General features: G+C 46.2%; 1 protein-coding gene across 1 annotated transcript in view; it reads left to right on the top strand.

Annotated features, from left to right (window-relative positions):
* Nucleotides 1-14,591, top strand: part of ACADVL (acyl-CoA dehydrogenase very long chain) — a 35,102-nt gene extending 20,511 nt beyond the window's left edge. Inside the window, exons 14-20 of the mRNA XM_060281921.2 lie at nt 1,340-1,441; nt 4,075-4,172; nt 5,957-6,029; nt 7,254-7,326; nt 10,946-11,018; nt 11,470-11,545; nt 12,255-14,591. Coding sequence (XP_060137904.1) covers nt 1,340-1,441; nt 4,075-4,172; nt 5,957-6,029; nt 7,254-7,326; nt 10,946-11,018; nt 11,470-11,545; nt 12,255-12,392 — 633 coding nt within the window. The 3' untranslated portion in view covers nt 12,393-14,591. The remainder of the gene's footprint in view (nt 1-1,339; nt 1,442-4,074; nt 4,173-5,956; nt 6,030-7,253; nt 7,327-10,945; nt 11,019-11,469; nt 11,546-12,254) is intronic.
* Nucleotides 14,592-17,633: the final 3,042 nt, after the last annotated feature.

Here is a 17,633-nt window from a genome sequence, read left to right on the forward strand (position 1 = left end):
CCCAACCCATGGTGTGCCGCAGGATTCTTTTTCATTGAACAAGTGTGCCGTGGCCCAAAAAAGGTTGAGAAACACTGCTCTAAGCGATGCTAAATCCAGATATTTGCATGAACCCACGGGACCTGACATTCCTGACCTGTATTTGTATCTGAAATAAAATTAAACCAAGTGGCGAGGAAACTAATCTTGAATGCTCTGGGACACCTTTAATTTGTTTCTCTCTGTGTGTGTGTTTTCCCAAAGCAAAGCAATTTTCCAAGATTTGGGAAACCATCAGTCCAGGTTTTCAGGACTGAAATCCTTCCAAAACTTGGCCTTTGTGGCTCAGCCCCAAAATGGTCAAAGGCCTGGAAACAATGCCTTAGGAGGAATGGCTTAGGGAGCTGGGTATGTTTAGCCTGGAGAAGAGAAGGTTAAGGGGTGATATGATAGCCATGTTCAAATATATAAAAGGGTGTCATATAGAGGAGGGAGAAAGGTTGTTTTCTGCTGCTCCAGAGAAGCGAACATGGAGCAATGGATTCAAACTACAAGAAAGAAGATTCTACCTAAACATTAGGAAGAACTTCCTGACAGTAAGAGCTGTTCGGCAGTGGAATTTGCTGCCAAGGAGTGTGGTGGAGTCTCCTTCTTTGGAGGTCTTTAAGCAGAGGCTCGACAGGCATATGTCAAGAATGCTTTGATGGTGTTTCCTGCTTGGCAGGGGGTTGGACTGGATGGCCCTTGTGGTCTCTTCCAACTCTATGATTCTATGATTTTCCTTTCTGAAATGAATGAAATCTGTTCTTGCGACTCTAAGCCAAAAGCTACCTCCTGCCCTCAAACAGGAGATGGACAAAGGCTGGGTATGATTACCTTGTAGTGAGGGGAAGGCATTCTGTGAACATAAGCAGAGGCGCCTGGATCAGGCCAGCAGCCCGTTTGGTCCAGCATTGTGCTCTCACAGTGGCCAAACAGATGCCCCAAAGGGAAACCTGAAAGCAGGATCCGAGCGCAAGAGCCCATCTCTTCCCTCTTACGGTTTCCAGCAACTAGAGGCACATCGTATCCAACCCTCTCCTCCATCCTCTTTCAAAGCCATCTAGGTTGGTGACTATCACTGCCTCCTGTGGCAGGGAGTTCCAGAGTTCATGCACTGCGTGAAGGAGCTCTCTTTCTTTCATCTTGTCCTGAATCTGTCCCGCTCATGCTCAGGCTCTTGATTTTAAACCTGCCTTGCCCAGGACTCTGGGCCATCCACACCCTTGGATTGAAAGCCCTTGTGTTAAGGTCAGAACCGCTGGGGGAATCCTGGTTCTGTCCGCCTTGACCCTCCTCTTCTCTCCCCACTCTGCCGCAGGATGCTGGCGTGGAACGTGTGCTGCGTGACTTGAGAGTTTTCCGGATCTTTGAGGGAACCAATGACATCCTGCGGCTGTTTGTTGCGCTCAATGGATTTCAGGTGGGTTGTTGGGAATGTGTGTCTGTGGTTCAGAATCGGAGGAGGAGGAGAGGAAAGAGCACAGTGTTTTTAATAATAATAATAATAATAGTAATAATATAATATAATAATTTATTATTTATACCCCGCCCATCTGGCTGGGTTTCCCCAGCCACTCTGGGCGGCTTCCAACAGAAAGATAAAACACAATAATCTATTAAACATTAAAAGCCTCCCTGAACAGGGCTGCCTTCAGATGTCTTCTAAAAGTCTGGTAGTTGTTTTCCTTTTTGACATCTGTTGGGAGGGCGTTCCACAGGGCAGGCGCCACCACCGAGAAGGCCCTCTGCCTAGTTCCCTGCAACTTGGCTTCTCGCAACGAGGGAACCGCCAGAAGGCCCTCGGTGCTGGACCTCAGTGACCGGGCAGAATGATGGGGGTGGAGACGCTCCTTCAGGTATACTGGACCGAGGCCATTTAGGGCTTTAAAGGTCAGCACCAACACTTTGAATTGTGCTCGGAAACGTAGGCAGGAGGGGAACTTCTGTGTTGCCCCCGTGGCTTTCAGCCATTGATGAGAACATTGGAAGAACTCCGTTGGATCAGGCCTAAGGCCCACCTATTCCTTAAAAAGAATTTTTTTAAAAAATAAACTTTATTATACATCAATTAAGATCAGTTTGCATATTACTAATAACATTTAACTTAGACCGTACATGCAACACATCCAATACACACTACACATATTACAACATAAACACACCAAACACACCCTTGACCCTAACTTCCAAGTCTCTTAATTGTGCTATACAGTATTACATTTTTTAAACTATACACATCATTATTTTAGTTTCCATTTCTTCCAACTGATCTTATTATGTACTTTCTTTATATTTCATGATTCATTCTACGTCTGCCAGGAGGTTAGCATTATCACAGTAATTTCTAAGGCATTCTTTAAAAATTGTTCAGTCTTTATTAACTTTTTGTATTGAGTTTCTTCTTAATAATAATAAGAAGGCCCACCTATTCCAGTGTCCGTCTTTGCAGAGCAGCCAGCCTGATGCCTCAGGGAGACAGACCCACAGGCAGGGGGTGAGCGCAGCCGTTCTCTCTCTCTCTCTCTGCTTGTTTGGTTGATTTTTTAATATGGAGAGAGAGATCCCACTGTCCTTTAGAAAATAAACAGCAGCTTACAGAAATTCATATCCAAAACCATAAAAGCAATGCTCCCAAAGGCTATAGTGGATTTTTTTACGATACCACCTTGCAGCTCCCCATTGGCTAGTATTCAGTAGTGGTGTTTAAGCTGTGACTAATAGCTGTTCACAGACATCTCCTCCCTCCATGAGTGTGGCTTAATCATCTTTGGAAGCCCCACCCTGTGGCTGTAAGTTCCACGGGTTAATTTTGCCTTTCAAATTAAAAACAGAATTATTTTTTTTGCTTCTTTTTATATCTGCTTTTTGCAACCACGCGTTCAAATGCTGTCACAGTTCCTGGAACCAGAACCGCTACCTGGAAACGAACACAGGCACACAAAAAACCCCACTGTCACTGCCTGTCAACTGTACCTACCACACAGGGTTGTTGTGGGCATTCGGTGAGGGCGGGAGGAAGCATGTCAGTGCTGCCTTGAGTTCCTTGGGGAGAAGGTGGCATATCAATGCAGTAAATATTAAAGATAGTCCCCACTCACATGAGCATCTTAAATTGGGCCTGGTAGCATAAAGTGCTGGAGGAGACTCTTGAGAGTCCCATGGACTGCAAGAAGATCAAACCTCTCCATTCTGAAGGAAATCAGCTCTGAGCGCTCGCTGGAAGGACAGATCCTGAAGCTGAGGCTCCAATACTTTGGCCACCTCATGAGAAGAGAAGACTCCCTGGAAAAGACCCTGATGTTGGGAAAGATGGAGGGCACAAGGAGAAGGGGACGACAGAGGACGAGATGGTTGGACAGTGTTCTTGAAGCTACGAATATGAGTTTGACCAAACTGCGGGAGGCAGTGCAAGACAGGAGTGCCTGGCGTGCTATGGTCCGTGGGGTCACGAAGAGTCGGACACGACTAAACGACTAAACAACAACAACAACAACAACAACGTAAAGGCAGCCAGATCCTGTAGAACAGGGGGGGCCAACTCCCAAGAGACTGTGATCTACTCACAGAGTTAAAATCTGGTGGTGATCTGGGGGTTCAGGTCAAAATTGTTGAGCTTTTTTAGGAAGGAGGAAGGGCCCATTTTTAGGGGTTCAGGTCAAAGTTGTAGGGCTCTTTTAGGGGGAAGGAAAGCCCTGTTTCTTTGGGGTGCAGGGCAAAACTTTTGAGCTTTTTTGGGGGGAGCCAGTGATCTACCAGTGATCTACCACAAACATCCAGTGATCTACCAGTAGATCACGATCCACCTGTTGGACGTGCCTGCTGTAGAATAAGCATTATTATGACCTGACACATGTATTCTGGGGGGCTTCGCTATTCTGGACCAAGTGGTGTTTCTGCGCCATCATCAAGGGGTGCCCTATCTAGAGCGTGTCACAGTAGTCTAGACACATTTTTGCTAGCTTTTTACGAGCCCTCAAAGCCTGGAATCCACCGGACTTTTCAATATAACCACTCCCTCTTGCTGACCTCTCCCCTCCTCTTTCCCTATCCCAGACCGCCGGGAACGAGCTCCGCGGGTTGCAGCGCGCCATGAAGAATCCCCTTGGAAACGCTGGGCTCCTCGTCAGCGAGGTTGGGAAGCGAGTCCGCAGGTACTGATCTCCCAAGGGGTGGGGTGGGCATAGAACAGAATGAAAGCTATCCAATAGTTTTACATATCCCCACCCCCGAGCGGTAATATGTTTCGGGGGTTCCAGCAATACACCCTGGGGTAGTTTCCTTTGAATGAGGCCACTGGAGGCTAGTGATCTTCTGTTTGGTCTACTCCAGTGCTCTCCACATGGGGCTGCCCTTGGAGATGGTCCGGAAACTGCAGCTAGCTCAGAATGGGGCTGCTATGGGCAACACGATGGGACCATGGACTGCCACTTTTTGAAAGCACAGGGCTGGGGGCCAGTGAGCTGGCAGGCCCAGTTCAAGGTGTCAGTGCGAGCTTATAAGGCCGTAAATAGCTTGGGACCCAAGTATTTAAGAGAGTGTGACTTCTCCCAATATCAACCACTTCTTGTTAATTTTTCTCACTCGATTTTTTTTAAAAATCTTTTTTTCTGTAAGCCACTTTGAGGACTTTTTGCTGCCAGGCAGTGTATAAATTTTATTAAATAAACAACGACAATAGTCGCAGATTCTTTGTGACATACAGTTTTGATTACAACTGTATCCAGGGGAGTCTAGGCAGAGAAGCTGCAACTCTCTTAAACATGCATCCCCAAACTTCGGCCCTCTAGATGTTTTGGACTACAATTCCCATCTTCCCTGACCACTGGTCCTGTTAGCTAGGGATCATGGGAGTTGTAGGCCAAAACATCTGGAGGGCCGCAGTTTGGGGATGCCTGCTCTTAAAACTAAGGTGTCCAAGTTTGCTGCCTTCCCACCAACTTCTGGGGGACATGACCCCCTCCCCAATGCTGTTAGCTTCCCCTCCCCCCCTCTCTCTCTCTCTCTCTGACTGCAAAAGCTGTCAAGTCAGTTGTTCTCTTTCACACATGCAGACACCTCGAGTGACATCCCCTCCAGCCAGGGGGCAGTGGGGAAGAAAGGCCTGCCCCCCCCTTTTGTCAGACTGGCTGTCACCTTTCTCCTGCTATCCAGTTTCCATGGCAATGCGTTGCCCCCAATTTATATAACTAATGGGATTTTTAACAGACCTGACCAGGGCTGTTTAAGTAAATGAAACGAAGTAATGTGACCTAATTTGACCATTTATTCCCCCCCCCCCGGAGGATGCGTATGAGGAGATGCGGCCCTCAGGCCAGAAAATGGTTCCTTCCCCCCTCCATTTAGCTGTGATTCCTGCTTTGCAGGGGGTTAAACCAGAGGCCTCCTTGGGACCTTGCTATCTGGACACTGGAAGTTACGCTGCCTCTTAATATGGAAGCCCCGCATTTCATCACAAAGAGGCCTCCTCCTCCTCTTCCTCGTCCAATGAATCTGTTTTAATTCTCTCCTGTCTTTTTTCTTCATTTTCTCTCAAAGCAATCTGGACAGGTGGCAGCTGCCCCTTCCGCCTTGTGGCAGTGAGTTCCATAAGTTAGTCACGTGTTGCATGACAGAAACAAATTCCAACCGCCCTTTTGTCGTCCTTATAAACGCCGGCTACCTTCTGCTGAACCAACCTTGAGTTTCAGTAGGTGGAGGAGAGAATAATTTCTCTCTCTCTCTCTCTCTCTCTGTATGTCTTTCCACATCATTCATGGTTTTTGTAAGCCTCTCTGGAGTCCTGGTTTGAGTCATCCTCTCATTGTGTCTCTGTTCCCCCTTCCCCTCCTAAAAGGCACCGTTTTGGAAGCATTTTATTTTAAGGGCTCTCCTTTTTTCTATACCTTCTCTTGCTGTAAGAATCATGCCCTCTTTGTCTTCCTCCTGCCCCTTCCAGGAAAGCCGGTTTAGGAACGGGGATAACCTTGAAGTCTATAGTGCACCCAAGTCTGAACTCCAGCGGTGAGCAGGTAAGTGGTGGCGGCTCAAACCCAGCTGATCTTTTTGGATCCTCTGCACTTTGATTGATTGCATTGTTATCCCAACTTTTCCTCCTCCAGTTTGCTCAAGGTGGTTCTCCTCCTCCTCCTCCTCCTCATTTTGAACCCCACAGCAACCCTGTGAGGTAGATTAGGCTGAGAGAGGCAGTGACTGGGCCCCCGAGGTCACTCTGTGAGCTTCGTGGCTGAGTGGGGATTCGAACCCTGATCTTATCCAGGTCCTAGCCTGGCACTCTAATCCCCTACACCACACTAGCTCTCCACTTGCCTTTTGGAGAGCCAAGCAGGATTTATTTTGTAATTTTATTGCACAAATTTATATTCTATTTTCCAAATGGCATGTTTTTCGGGTGGGGTTGAGGTGGGGTGAGGGTTTACATTGATTTTTGAGGATGGATACTAGAGAGCAAGTTCCAGGCATGTTGAAACAGGTTCTAAAGCAACATTGGCAAAACCAATGTAACAAAATGCAAATTTCTCTCTCTCTCTTTGCCTTGCTTATGCACATAATTTTGATGAATACTGTACTTTATAAACTGCATAGAGATCACACACACCCCCGGCAGTATACACTAGTGGCCAAAATTGTGGAAGCCTTCTGGAAAAAGTTTATTTCCAAGGTTTGATGGCTCATAACACCTGATTGGCTCTCTAAACACTCATGTTCATTGGCTACATTCAAATGATACTGCCTATCAACCTAAACAAGTTGTGCTTCCTTTTTCTGGTTATTTGGCTATAACCTTTGATAGAACACAGATAATTGAACGTTGTTGCATTACATTCTTCATTAAATTATATTTCCATTGATATATAATTTTATAGTATTATTTATAGTATAGTATAGTATTTCCATTGATATATAATTTTATAGTATTATTCCAAAAAAGTGGTGTTATGAGCCATCAAACCTCAGAAATACATTTTTTTCCAAAATATTTCCACAATTTTGGCCACTAGTATAGAAATCTTGCTAAATAAACAAAGCACTAAACTGGAGAGAGTCAGTCATATTCAGACATGTATTCTTATTTAGAGAAGCAAAATACAACCTGTGGATTTTATCTATATTTTGACAATTTTATTACATCATCTTGTTTTTAATGTCAGCCTTTATACCGAGGCAGACCATTGGGGCCAATCTAGCTCAGTATTGCTTACACTGACTGGACTCTACCTCTTCCTTCTTTTTAGTTGGTACGGGCGATCGATCTTTTTGGTGGTGTTGTAGAAGAGAAGATTCTGAAACACGGCAAAAAGATTATTGGTGAGTGTGGGTTTTTTAAAAACTGAAATAATGGGCTAATGCTGCCAATTTCTTCAAAAGTCCAATACAATAGAAGCAGCACGCAAGGGCACAAGATTCAATCAAGTTTCAATCAAATATTATTAGTACAAAAAGAAAACAATAAGAGAACCATATACAAACGCTGACACAGAAGCCAAAACCAAACATCAAGCAAATAGCATATACAAATAAATACCGAAAGGCAAACCAGTCTTTATGGTTTTTGAGGCTATGTGGCGGTCAGCAAAGTGGCAGCAGGTCGAACGAAGTGTCAATAATAGACAAGCTGCCGGCGTTTTTCACCTGTTTCGCCCATATGACGGGCTTCTTCAGTAGTTTCTCCTTCTGCTTTCTGTTATGTTGAATGCATTCACTGGTGGTATAAACCAGGTCTTATTAGTATTCGAACTAAATTACTAATATACATCTAAACAAACGAATATCAAAGGCAGTACTTACAATTCGTATGAAACCACTTATCTTGGCTTAGGCCACAATGCTCAAGTTCTTATTTCAAAAGGTTCTCTCATGCGGCTTTGATACATTTACATATTCACTGCACACGAAATTTCATACCAATGGCAAATTTAGCTGGTCTCTAAGGTGCTGCTGGAAGGAATTTTTTTGTTTTGACTACGTCAGCCCAACACGGCTACCTACCTGCAAACAGAGAGGACAATGATGGTAACAGGGCAAAGATGGAAAAGCAGAACCGTGTAATAGGCACGTAAAATGAACACAGTTGCATGTGAGTTAAAATAACAATGTCCAAGTAAAGACTATTAACTTTTATCAGTTCATCAAGCAGAGTTCCAGATGGTCTTGGGAATGGTATATGTCATAAAGGGATGGCAAACCATTTAAAAGGGGTCTGGAGGTTCTAGTCCTTGTCAAAATCTCAAAATTATGCATAATTTTCTTTATGATAGCTGTGTTCTGGAATGAGTAGCGCCAAGTTTCCAGTGTAAGATTTGGGGCAGTTTTCCATTGAGCTGCAACTACTATTCGTGCTGCCAAGATCATATATAAAAGCAGTTCTTCTTACAATATATTTGCATTGGTCTCTTCAAAAATATTCAGTAACGTTAATTTTGGAACAAAATTAAAAAATTCCTTCAGTAGCACCTTAAAGACCAACTAAGTTTTTATTTTGGTATGGGCTTTCGTGGGCATGCACACTTCATCAGACAACATGCAGTATAGTTTCTTTAGTGATATTTATCATTTTGGTCAAAATTATATTCTAAAAATCATGCACCAACTGAAGTTCCCACCACAAATGAAGTTTGCCAAGTTTATTGCAACCCCTCCAACAATTAGATGATACAGAAGAAAACATTTTTGACATTTACAGAGGAGTGCAATACTCCCTGTGCAGAAATTTTAAGGAGTTTCTCCTAAGAATACAGGAAACATTCCGCCCCCGCCCCCCGCATCCCTGCAAAGAATTTGTGTGCCAGTATCTAGTTCCCATACCTTTTTAAGGGGTTCTATAAATCTGTAATCAAGGCTATTTTTAATCCCATTAAATTAAAGCATAAAATTGGTGAGCAATCCCAGATTCTTTAGCTACACTTGCAGGGGTGCAGTGGGGGCTAGAGCATAATGAGGGAGCCCAGCGGCTGGATCAGACCACAAGGCCCACCTTGGCCAGCATCCTGTTTTCACAGTGGTCACCCAGATGCACCCAGGTCCTGCCTGCCGACTTCCAACCAGATGCCTATTGGAAGCCTGCAAAGAGGTTCTGAGCACAAGAGCCCTCTCCCCTCCTGAGGTTTCCAGAAACTGGTATTCAGTAGCATTTTTATCAAATACTAGCTGGACCCGGCCACGCGTTGCTGTGGGATGAATGGTGGGTGTCAGATGTTTTGTCTTATCTGGGAAGTTATTTTTGGAGTGGAAGTTGTGTTGGAGGTTAGGATTGTTGAGGGTCGGTGTGCGTCTGGTGTTGGGGTTGTCGATGGCGGTTTTTGGATGTGGTTTGTTTTTCCTTGGATGGTGTGGTGTGATGAGTTTCATGGTCTATCCCGAGTTGGTTGTTTTATTCTACTGGGGTCTTTGGCGGAGGTGAGGGGATTGGAGTTGTGGTATGATTTTTGTTTTCTTGGCGTTGGCGGTGGATATTTGGGGTTTTGGTTTGTCTTGTTGTGGACTGCAGGTTGTTGTATTGTCGATGTTGGGTATCGCATGGGTGGTGGGTGGTGTTTGGTTTTGGAGGTTAGTGGTGTGAGGTGGGGGGTTAGTGGGTAGACGTGGGATGGCGTAAAGTTGTAGAGGGTGGGTGTGAAATGTAGGTAGTCATGGGTTCCTAGGTGGTTTTATTTTGGGGGTGTAGTGGTTATATGTTAATGGTGGAAAGTTATGTAGGTGGGGTCCGAGGTGTCGTGTCTTTCCTTTACAATCCTGTGTGGAGTGGAAGAGGTGTAGGTGTCCGAGGGAGGTTGAGGTCTGTGGAGTCCTATTGTTTATTGGGTGGTTGGGTGTGTTGATGGTAGCGTCTCCCGGGGCAGCCTGGGTCTTGGGGAGGTTGAAGTGGGTCCCGGACCGGCCTGCTTCCCTTGGAGACGCCTGTGGGTTTTTCGGGGTGTGTTGGTCGGCGGGAAAGCGGGTAACAGAACGGCCTTGTTTCCGAGGAGGCGGTTGTGCTGGTGTCGGGGCCTGTCGGGTGGTGTGGTAGTGTCTGAGGGAGCGGTCTTGGTACCGAGGAGGCGGCCACGTTGGTGTCGGCTGTGTCCGATACTGTCTTGGAGACCTCTGGGACGGCGTGGGCCTGGGTTACCCAGAGGCTTGGCGGATGGATCTCCCTGGCCGGCATTGTTCGTGTCTGAGGCGGGGTCTGTGGGGTGTTGTTTAGTCTCCATGGGGAGGGAGGTGGAGGAGGAGGTGTTGGGATTATGCCACCGGAGGGCGCTGTTTTGTTTTGGGGGGAAACACCTTTTTACCTGTTTTAGGTATGAGATGTGTACAATCCAAGGTTATGCAAACACTCGGGGATTGGCGTGGACCATTGTGTCCAAATTTCAACACAATCGGTCAAGCGGTTTCGGAGAAAAGTGGAGCCCACAGATACACCCTTTCTCCATTTTTATATACAGTGGTGCCTCGCTAGAAGAATGCCCTGTAAAGCTAATTTTTCGCTTAACGAAGAGATTTTTTGAGCGGAAGTTGCCTCGCTAGACGAATTCGTTTTGTGAAAAATTCGTCTAGCGAATCGCGGTTTCCCATAGGAATGCATTGAAATTCAATTAATGCATTCCTATAGGCAATTTTTTATAAAAATTACAATGCATTCCTATGGGATTCGCTAGACGAATTTTTCGCAAAACGAATTGACTCACAGAACTAATTAAATTCGTCTTGCGAGGCACCACTGTATATAGACTGAGGGTAAGCAACTGGAGAGGAGCTGTTAGTTTCATTTACTCCTTGCAGGAATGAGGTGGCTTCTTAAGAGAACCCAGCTGCCCACTATTGGGAAAAAGGATGCTGGGAACTTGGATCTCTTGGGGTTTTTTTTGTTGTGCTTATCTCCATCCTGGCTTCCTAGTATAACTGCTGGTATCTGTTCTCTCTCTCGCTCTCTCCCCACAAATCCCAGATGAACAATTCGTGTTGAAACGCATCGCTGACAGTGCAATTGATTTGTACGCCATGGTTGTGGTGCTCTCCAGGTAAGGCCTATTTTCCAGGAACACAGGAAGTTGCCTTATATACTGAGTCACACCCACTGATTCATTTGTATTGTCCACCTTGACTGGAAACAGTAGCTTTCCCGAGTTTCTGATGGGAAGTCTCTACCAGCCCTCCCTGGCAATCCCATCAGGGATTGAACCCGGAATCTTCCGCATGCAGTCAGATATGCTCTCCCACTGAGCTATGACCCTTCCCCTCTTCTGGTTGCCCTGAGGATAAGTCCCCACCCCCACCCCAAATCCCATTTGCAGGCCATGTCCTAGAATCTTAGAATTGTAGAGTTGGAAGGGACCCAAGGGTCATCTAGTCCAACTTCCTGCAATGCAGAAATCTCAGCCTTCAAGAAAGCTGCTTTCTTTGGAGATCTGGGGTCAGTTTTCTCCCGTCCCCAAAACAAATTCTCATGCCTTTTCTGTCTCTCCCTGGTAGGGCATCCCGGTCCCTGGAGCGTGGAGAACCCACAGCCCAGCATGAGAAGATGCTTTGTGACACTTGGTGCATCGAGGTAAGGATCTCCCGTTCTTGCTTTGCATGAGAACAGCCGTTGTGGTTTTTTAGATTTCTATGTGGCCCCCTGTTTTATGTGATCTCTGCTCAGAAATCAGTGGTGCATGGTTCGTTCTTGGGGCTGTGATTGTATTACTCATTTATTTAAAGCATTTTTTTAAAAAAATCCCACTCTTGGACAGCCTTTTGAGTGGCTTATGAATGTAAACTATAAGACAGTGCCTGTCTCGCTCCCTCCCTGGGAGAAGTGAGGTTACAGGGAACCAGGCAGAGGGCCTTCTCGGTGGTGGCACCCGCCCTGTGGAACACCCTCCCTTCAGATGTCAAGGAAATAAACAACTATCTTGACTTTTAGAAGACATCTGAAGGCAGCCCTGTTTAGGGAAGCTTTTAGTGTTTGATGTTTTATTGTGCTTTTAATTCTGTTGGGAGCCGCCCAGAGTGGCTGGGGAAACCCAGCCAGATGGGCGGGGTATAAATAATAAATTGTTGTTGTTGTTGTTTGTTGTTGTTGTTATTACAGTCTAAAAGTCATAGCACAAAAGGAAAAGGGGTCCGGAGGGAGGATGAAAAAAACAAACCCTGAGGCACAATAATTGTTACTTTAAGCACAGGCATGTGCGGCGCATCAAAGAGAGTGGAGACTTGGCCCTGTGCTGAGATTTCCACCATTTTTATGCTCCATCTCCCGCTCTTCCCCCACTCAGGCCTACGACCGCATCACTCAGAACCTGAGCTCCCTCCGTTCCGACAACACACGCCACTTCTTCAGGAACCTCCGGGGCATCTCCAGAGCGTTGGTGGAGAACGAAGGGGTGGTTTCCCACAACCCTCTGGGCATCTGAGACGTGTCAGCCGTTCTTGGAGCTGTCTCCTACACCCTCTTTGCCCCCACCCTAACAGACACAACGATTAGAGCCTGCAGATTCAGAAAGGAGGGGGTCAACCGTCCGTAGCTCATTCCCCCTCCCAAGAGAAATACACCTCTTTGCTTTATAAATGCCTTAATGGACTCCTGTGCGTTTTGGCAGGGTACGTGAAGACTAGAGTATGATCATAGAATTGTAGAGTTGGAAGGGACCCAGAGGGTCATCCAGTCCAACCCCTCTGCAATGCAGGAATCACAGCTATTATTTTGCTCAAGTAGTAGGTAGAACTTTGAAGGGAGTGGGGAGAAGCTTTCATTTGAATTCCGTATTTCGCTTCCTTTGGGAGTGTGGCAAATCTTCCCTTCCACGCATGTGCACCGTGACCTTAGCTAAGACTCTTCTCCCGTCCCCCAGTGCAATTATCATAAATTCTGAGGTCAGAATTCTCTGAATTGCAAAAGGGGACCAGACTCCTAAATCCAGCTGCTTGCCTATTTCATTGGCGTCCCAGAATTCACGAGCCACTTGAGTTGGAAAGTTTAGCTATAAATCGGTGCTGTGTATAAAGCCCTCTGCCTCTGATTGCTGTATTTTCTGCGGAAAAAAACCTATTAAATTGCGTCGACAAATCTTTGGAGTGAAGCTGGAGAGCTGCTGAAGTGGGGTGGGTTTCTCAGATAAACTATCCAGTGTAATGCACGTGTTAACATCAGAAGAGCGCTGCAGCCGGATCAGGCCCCCCAATCCAGCACCCTGTTCCCCTTTGGGAATCCCAGAAGCAGAACCTGAATGCAAACAGGCTTTTGCCACTTGTGATTTCCAACAACTGGTGTTCCAAAGCATAAGAGGAGCCCGGTTGCTGGATCAGGCCAAGGGCCCACCTAGTCCAGCATTCTTTTCTCAAGGTGGCCCAACCAGGTGCCCCAAAAGGAAGCTGGCAGGCAGGGCCTGAATGCAACAGCAGTGCTGGCCCCACTTGTGACCCCCAGCAAGCTGCCTCCAACAGTGCGTGTAGATAGAACATAAACCATTGTGGCTAGCAGCCATTTGATAGTCTTTACCTCCAGGAGTTTGTCTTGTCCTCCTGTAAAGCCATCGTAGTTGGTGGCCACCGCTACCTCCCTGTGGGAACGGATTCTGCAGTTTTAACTTCTGTTAAAGGAGAACTTCCTTTTATCCGTCTTGAATCTTCCAAGTGTTGATTTAAAAATAGCCGCTGTCACACACGCAGGAAAATTAGAGAAAGTGGAAGGCAGCACATCGGAGAGCAGAGCATGGGTTTTTAATACCCAGTCTGCAAGGCTTTTTACAGAAAAGGGGGGCCAGGGAACATCTATAGTGGCAGAGGAAAACATGTCTTGCCAACTGGGCAGTTTCTGTGACGTTCTTGGAGTGGAAGGGATTTGAGCCATTGGGGGAAAGGATTGTAAAATAAGTAGCAGAAGTGCCCTCATCCCACCCAGAATGCCAGGTCTTGCATTTTTGGTTGTATAACATATTTCACATGCTTTTGAATTATGGTGCTGGAGGAGACTCTTGAGAGTCCCATGGACTGCAAGAAGATCAAACCTATCCATTCTGAAGGAAATCAGCCCTGAGTGCTCACTGGAAGGACAGATCATGAAGCTGAGGCTCCAATACTTTGGCCACCTCATGAGAAGAGAAGACTCCCTGGAAAAGACCCTGATGTTGGGAAAGATTGAGGGCACAAGGAGAAGGGGACGACAGAGGACGAGATGGTTGGACAGTGTTCTCGAAGCTACGAACATGAGTTTGACCAAACTGCGGGAGGCAGTGGAAGACAGGAGTGCCTGGCGTGCTCTGGTCCATGGGGTCACGAAGAGTCGGACACGACTAAACGACTAAACATACACATCTTGGCCTCCCAGAGCTCACTTAACTGCTTACCTCTCTTTCGCAGCCAAAATTGTGTTGGAGCTTGGCACTTGTTGAAAGTAAGAGTCTTGGAATTTAAGTTTTATGTAGCCCAGGCCATTTGAAGGGGGAAAATTTGAAGTTGTCACAGTTGAAATGCAATGTTGGGGGAGTGGGCCATCCCAAGCATCTTTTTCCCCCTTTTGGATCTGCTGTACTAATGATTGTTGTCAACATTCCCAGTTACGGATGTCATCTGATTGTGTTTTATGAACAGTGTTATTAAACATGTGGAATTGGGCTGGTGTATGCTTGATGTAACTTGTCACATTACAAAAATTTCCAAAAGGAACTCTCAGCCGTGACATTTTTAAAGCAACCTCCCTTTTGAAAACAATTCCAAAGCCTGAGCATTTTGCTGGGTCTCAAGTGTGTCATGAAACTTTCCCCTGACTTTTTGTGATCTGGGATGTGTCAACCAGCAGGCTTCAAAAGGGGCCCAACAATACTACACCTCCCAGAATGCCTTTGGGGAGGGGGCAGAGTTTGCAATCTGTCCTGCAAATCTTTTAAGCTGGCAGCTGTTTGGGAGAGAGATTAGGAGATTAAGGTTGTACATGTACAAACTGCCTCCGAGATGCCAGTGAAAAGGCAAGGTAAGGGCCATCCTGCCATTTGTTTTTATTCCTTTTAGTGAACGTGCCCCTCTCCTGTGGAATATATTCAGGGTGCTGGCTTGAGGGGAAGGGTGGTTGCTCCATTCTAGGGCTATAAATCTTTAATCCGTTTTTCAGTTCTTGTTTTGTGCACAGTTATGCACACACTTACTCTTAGGCTAAAAGGTGCAGGGAGAAATCCTGCCCAAGGGTGATCAGCTAATGCTGGGTGGCCGCGCTATTTCACTGCTCTTACTCTGGGGTGTGAGAGAGCTGGTCATTCTGCTGCCCATTTTGGCACTGCGGGTTTGTTGATTGAAACAGCAACCCTAAGCCGCCTCTTATCATAAGGGGTATGGAGCAGGCTGGTGGCAGAGTTACTCCGTGGTAGAGCATCCCCTTTGCATGCCGGATTGCCGGAAGGTCCCAGGTTCAGTGCCAAATGGTGTTTCCGGTTAGGGCAGAGAATGCCCCTATCTGAAATCCAGGGGAGCTAGATGGACCTTGGTGATCAGATGTGGTATAAAGCAAATTCCTGTGTTCCTGTGAGATGAATTATGAATATCCATATTGGTTTGCCTTGGCAACATGTCAAGTTGAAAAGTCATACAGAAAAATATATTGGGAAATGCTGTAGCTCAGTGGTAGAGCTCCTGCTCTGCATGCAGAACGTCCCAGGCATCTCCAGGTAGGGCTAGGAAAAGCTCCTGCTTGAAACCACCCACACTGAGTCCGTAGGCAGTACTGAGCTGCATGGACCAAGGACTTTGCATGATACAGTACATTTCCAAGCACAATTCAAAGTGTTGGTGCTGACCTTTAAAGCCCTAAACGGCCTCGGTGCAGTATACCTGAAGGAGCGTCTCCACCCCCATCGTTCTGCCCGGACACTGAGGTTCAGCGCCGAGGGCCTTCTGGCGGTTCCCTTGTTGCAAGAAGCCAAGTTACAGGAAACCAGGCAGAGGGCTTTCTCGGTAGTGGCACCCGCCCTGTGGAACGCCCTCCCACCAGATGTCAAAGAGAAAAACAACTACCAGACTTTTAGAAGACATCTGAAGGCAGCCCTGTTTAGGGAAGCTTTTAATGTTTAATAGATTATTGTATTTTAATATTCTGTTGTAAGCCGCCCAGAGTGGCTGGGGAAACCCAGCCAGATGGGTGGGGTATAAATTATAAATTATTATTATTATTATTATTATTATTATTATTATTATTATTATACAGTTTTGAAGAGTTGGTGAGGGGTTTTGAGTCTGTGTCTGCTGGGATGTTTGCAACGGAAAGGTGGTTGCCCCGTGAAAATTGTGTGTTATGTATCACTTCTGGGAAGGGGTCGTAGCCCAGTGACAGAGTATCTGTAGTGAATGCAGAGCATCCCAGATAGGGCTGGGATCTTCCCCTACCTGAAACCCTGGAGATTCGCTGCCAGTCTGTGTAGACAATACTGAGCTCGATAGGCCAATAGTCTATATAGAGCAGCTTCTTACGTTTCCCTGTGTGTGCATGTGCATTGGGGTGCCTTGAGCACCTGTTTTGAGTATGTTTGTGTTGCAGGTATCCATAATTCGGATAGCGCTGAGGTGCTGTTGTGCACTGTGCAAGACTGTACATGGAATGAGGAACAGAGGCATTCTTACACTGGCCACATTGTCAACTTATTTGCTGGTGCTTCTGAATAGCAGTTGCTGGAAGCCTCGGGGGAAGGGGGGGAGAGTGCTCTTGTGCTTGGATCCTGCTTGCAGGTTTCCCCACAGACATCTGCTGTGAGAACAGGATGATGGACTGGGTGGGCTACTGAACTGATCTAACAAGGATCAGAGAGAAATGGGACCCTGATCCAATTGACTTGGGAACACACTGTGAACAAAACAGGTGAAGTGTGTCTGTGTGTTATGCATTCTGCAGCAAAACAATGCAGCCACATTTCATAGAATTGTAGATTTGGAAGGGACCTCCTTCCAGGCTAATGCAATGCATTTCCAGAGTATGCATGAATATATGCCTATTCCCTATCCCTAATTATTTTAAACAGGGAGGCTTGTGTACCTTCTTGCTGAAGGGCTTCCCTTAACCAAGACCAAGGGAATACAAACTGCACATTGGAGAGATGCTCTTCTTGATTACTTTGCATGTCCTGGGGCTGAACCATGACAATAGAAACTTGTCCCAGGACTCTGTGCCAACTCAAAACATCCCGAAAGGCTGTAGATCAGTGGCAGAACATCCACTTTGCATGCAGAAGATCCCAGTTTCAGTCCCCAGCAACATCTGCAGGTAGGGCAGGGGGAAATTCCATGCCTGAAACTATGAAGAGTCACTGTTAGTCAGCTTCTTATATTCCTAGCCAATTAATAATTTGTATAGGCCTAAATGCACTAGAGTGGAGGGAGGATGAACAAGAATAAGTCCATGTGCTGCAGTGTCTTTGAGGCTATTGCCAGGTGCATGGTGCGACCTTTACCTTGGCAAGCCATGAGAAATTGAGACTTCCATATTTCTGTAGAGCATTTATAAAACTTCAGCCAAAAGGTTCCTACAGTAGCTTACAAAACCAGAAGAAAGGCACTTCTTTTGCCTGCAAGCTTGTGCAAGACACAACACACAAGGCAAAAAAAGTTGGGGAGGGAGGAGGGGGAAAGCAAGCTCAGATAGCAGTCCTAGTTTTTATAATGGGGTCATATAGAAT

This window comes from Zootoca vivipara, chromosome 12, assembly GCF_965207765.1.
Source record: "Zootoca vivipara chromosome 12, rZooViv2.hap1.1, whole genome shotgun sequence".
Lineage (NCBI taxonomy): Eukaryota > Metazoa > Chordata > Lepidosauria > Squamata > Lacertidae > Zootoca > Zootoca vivipara.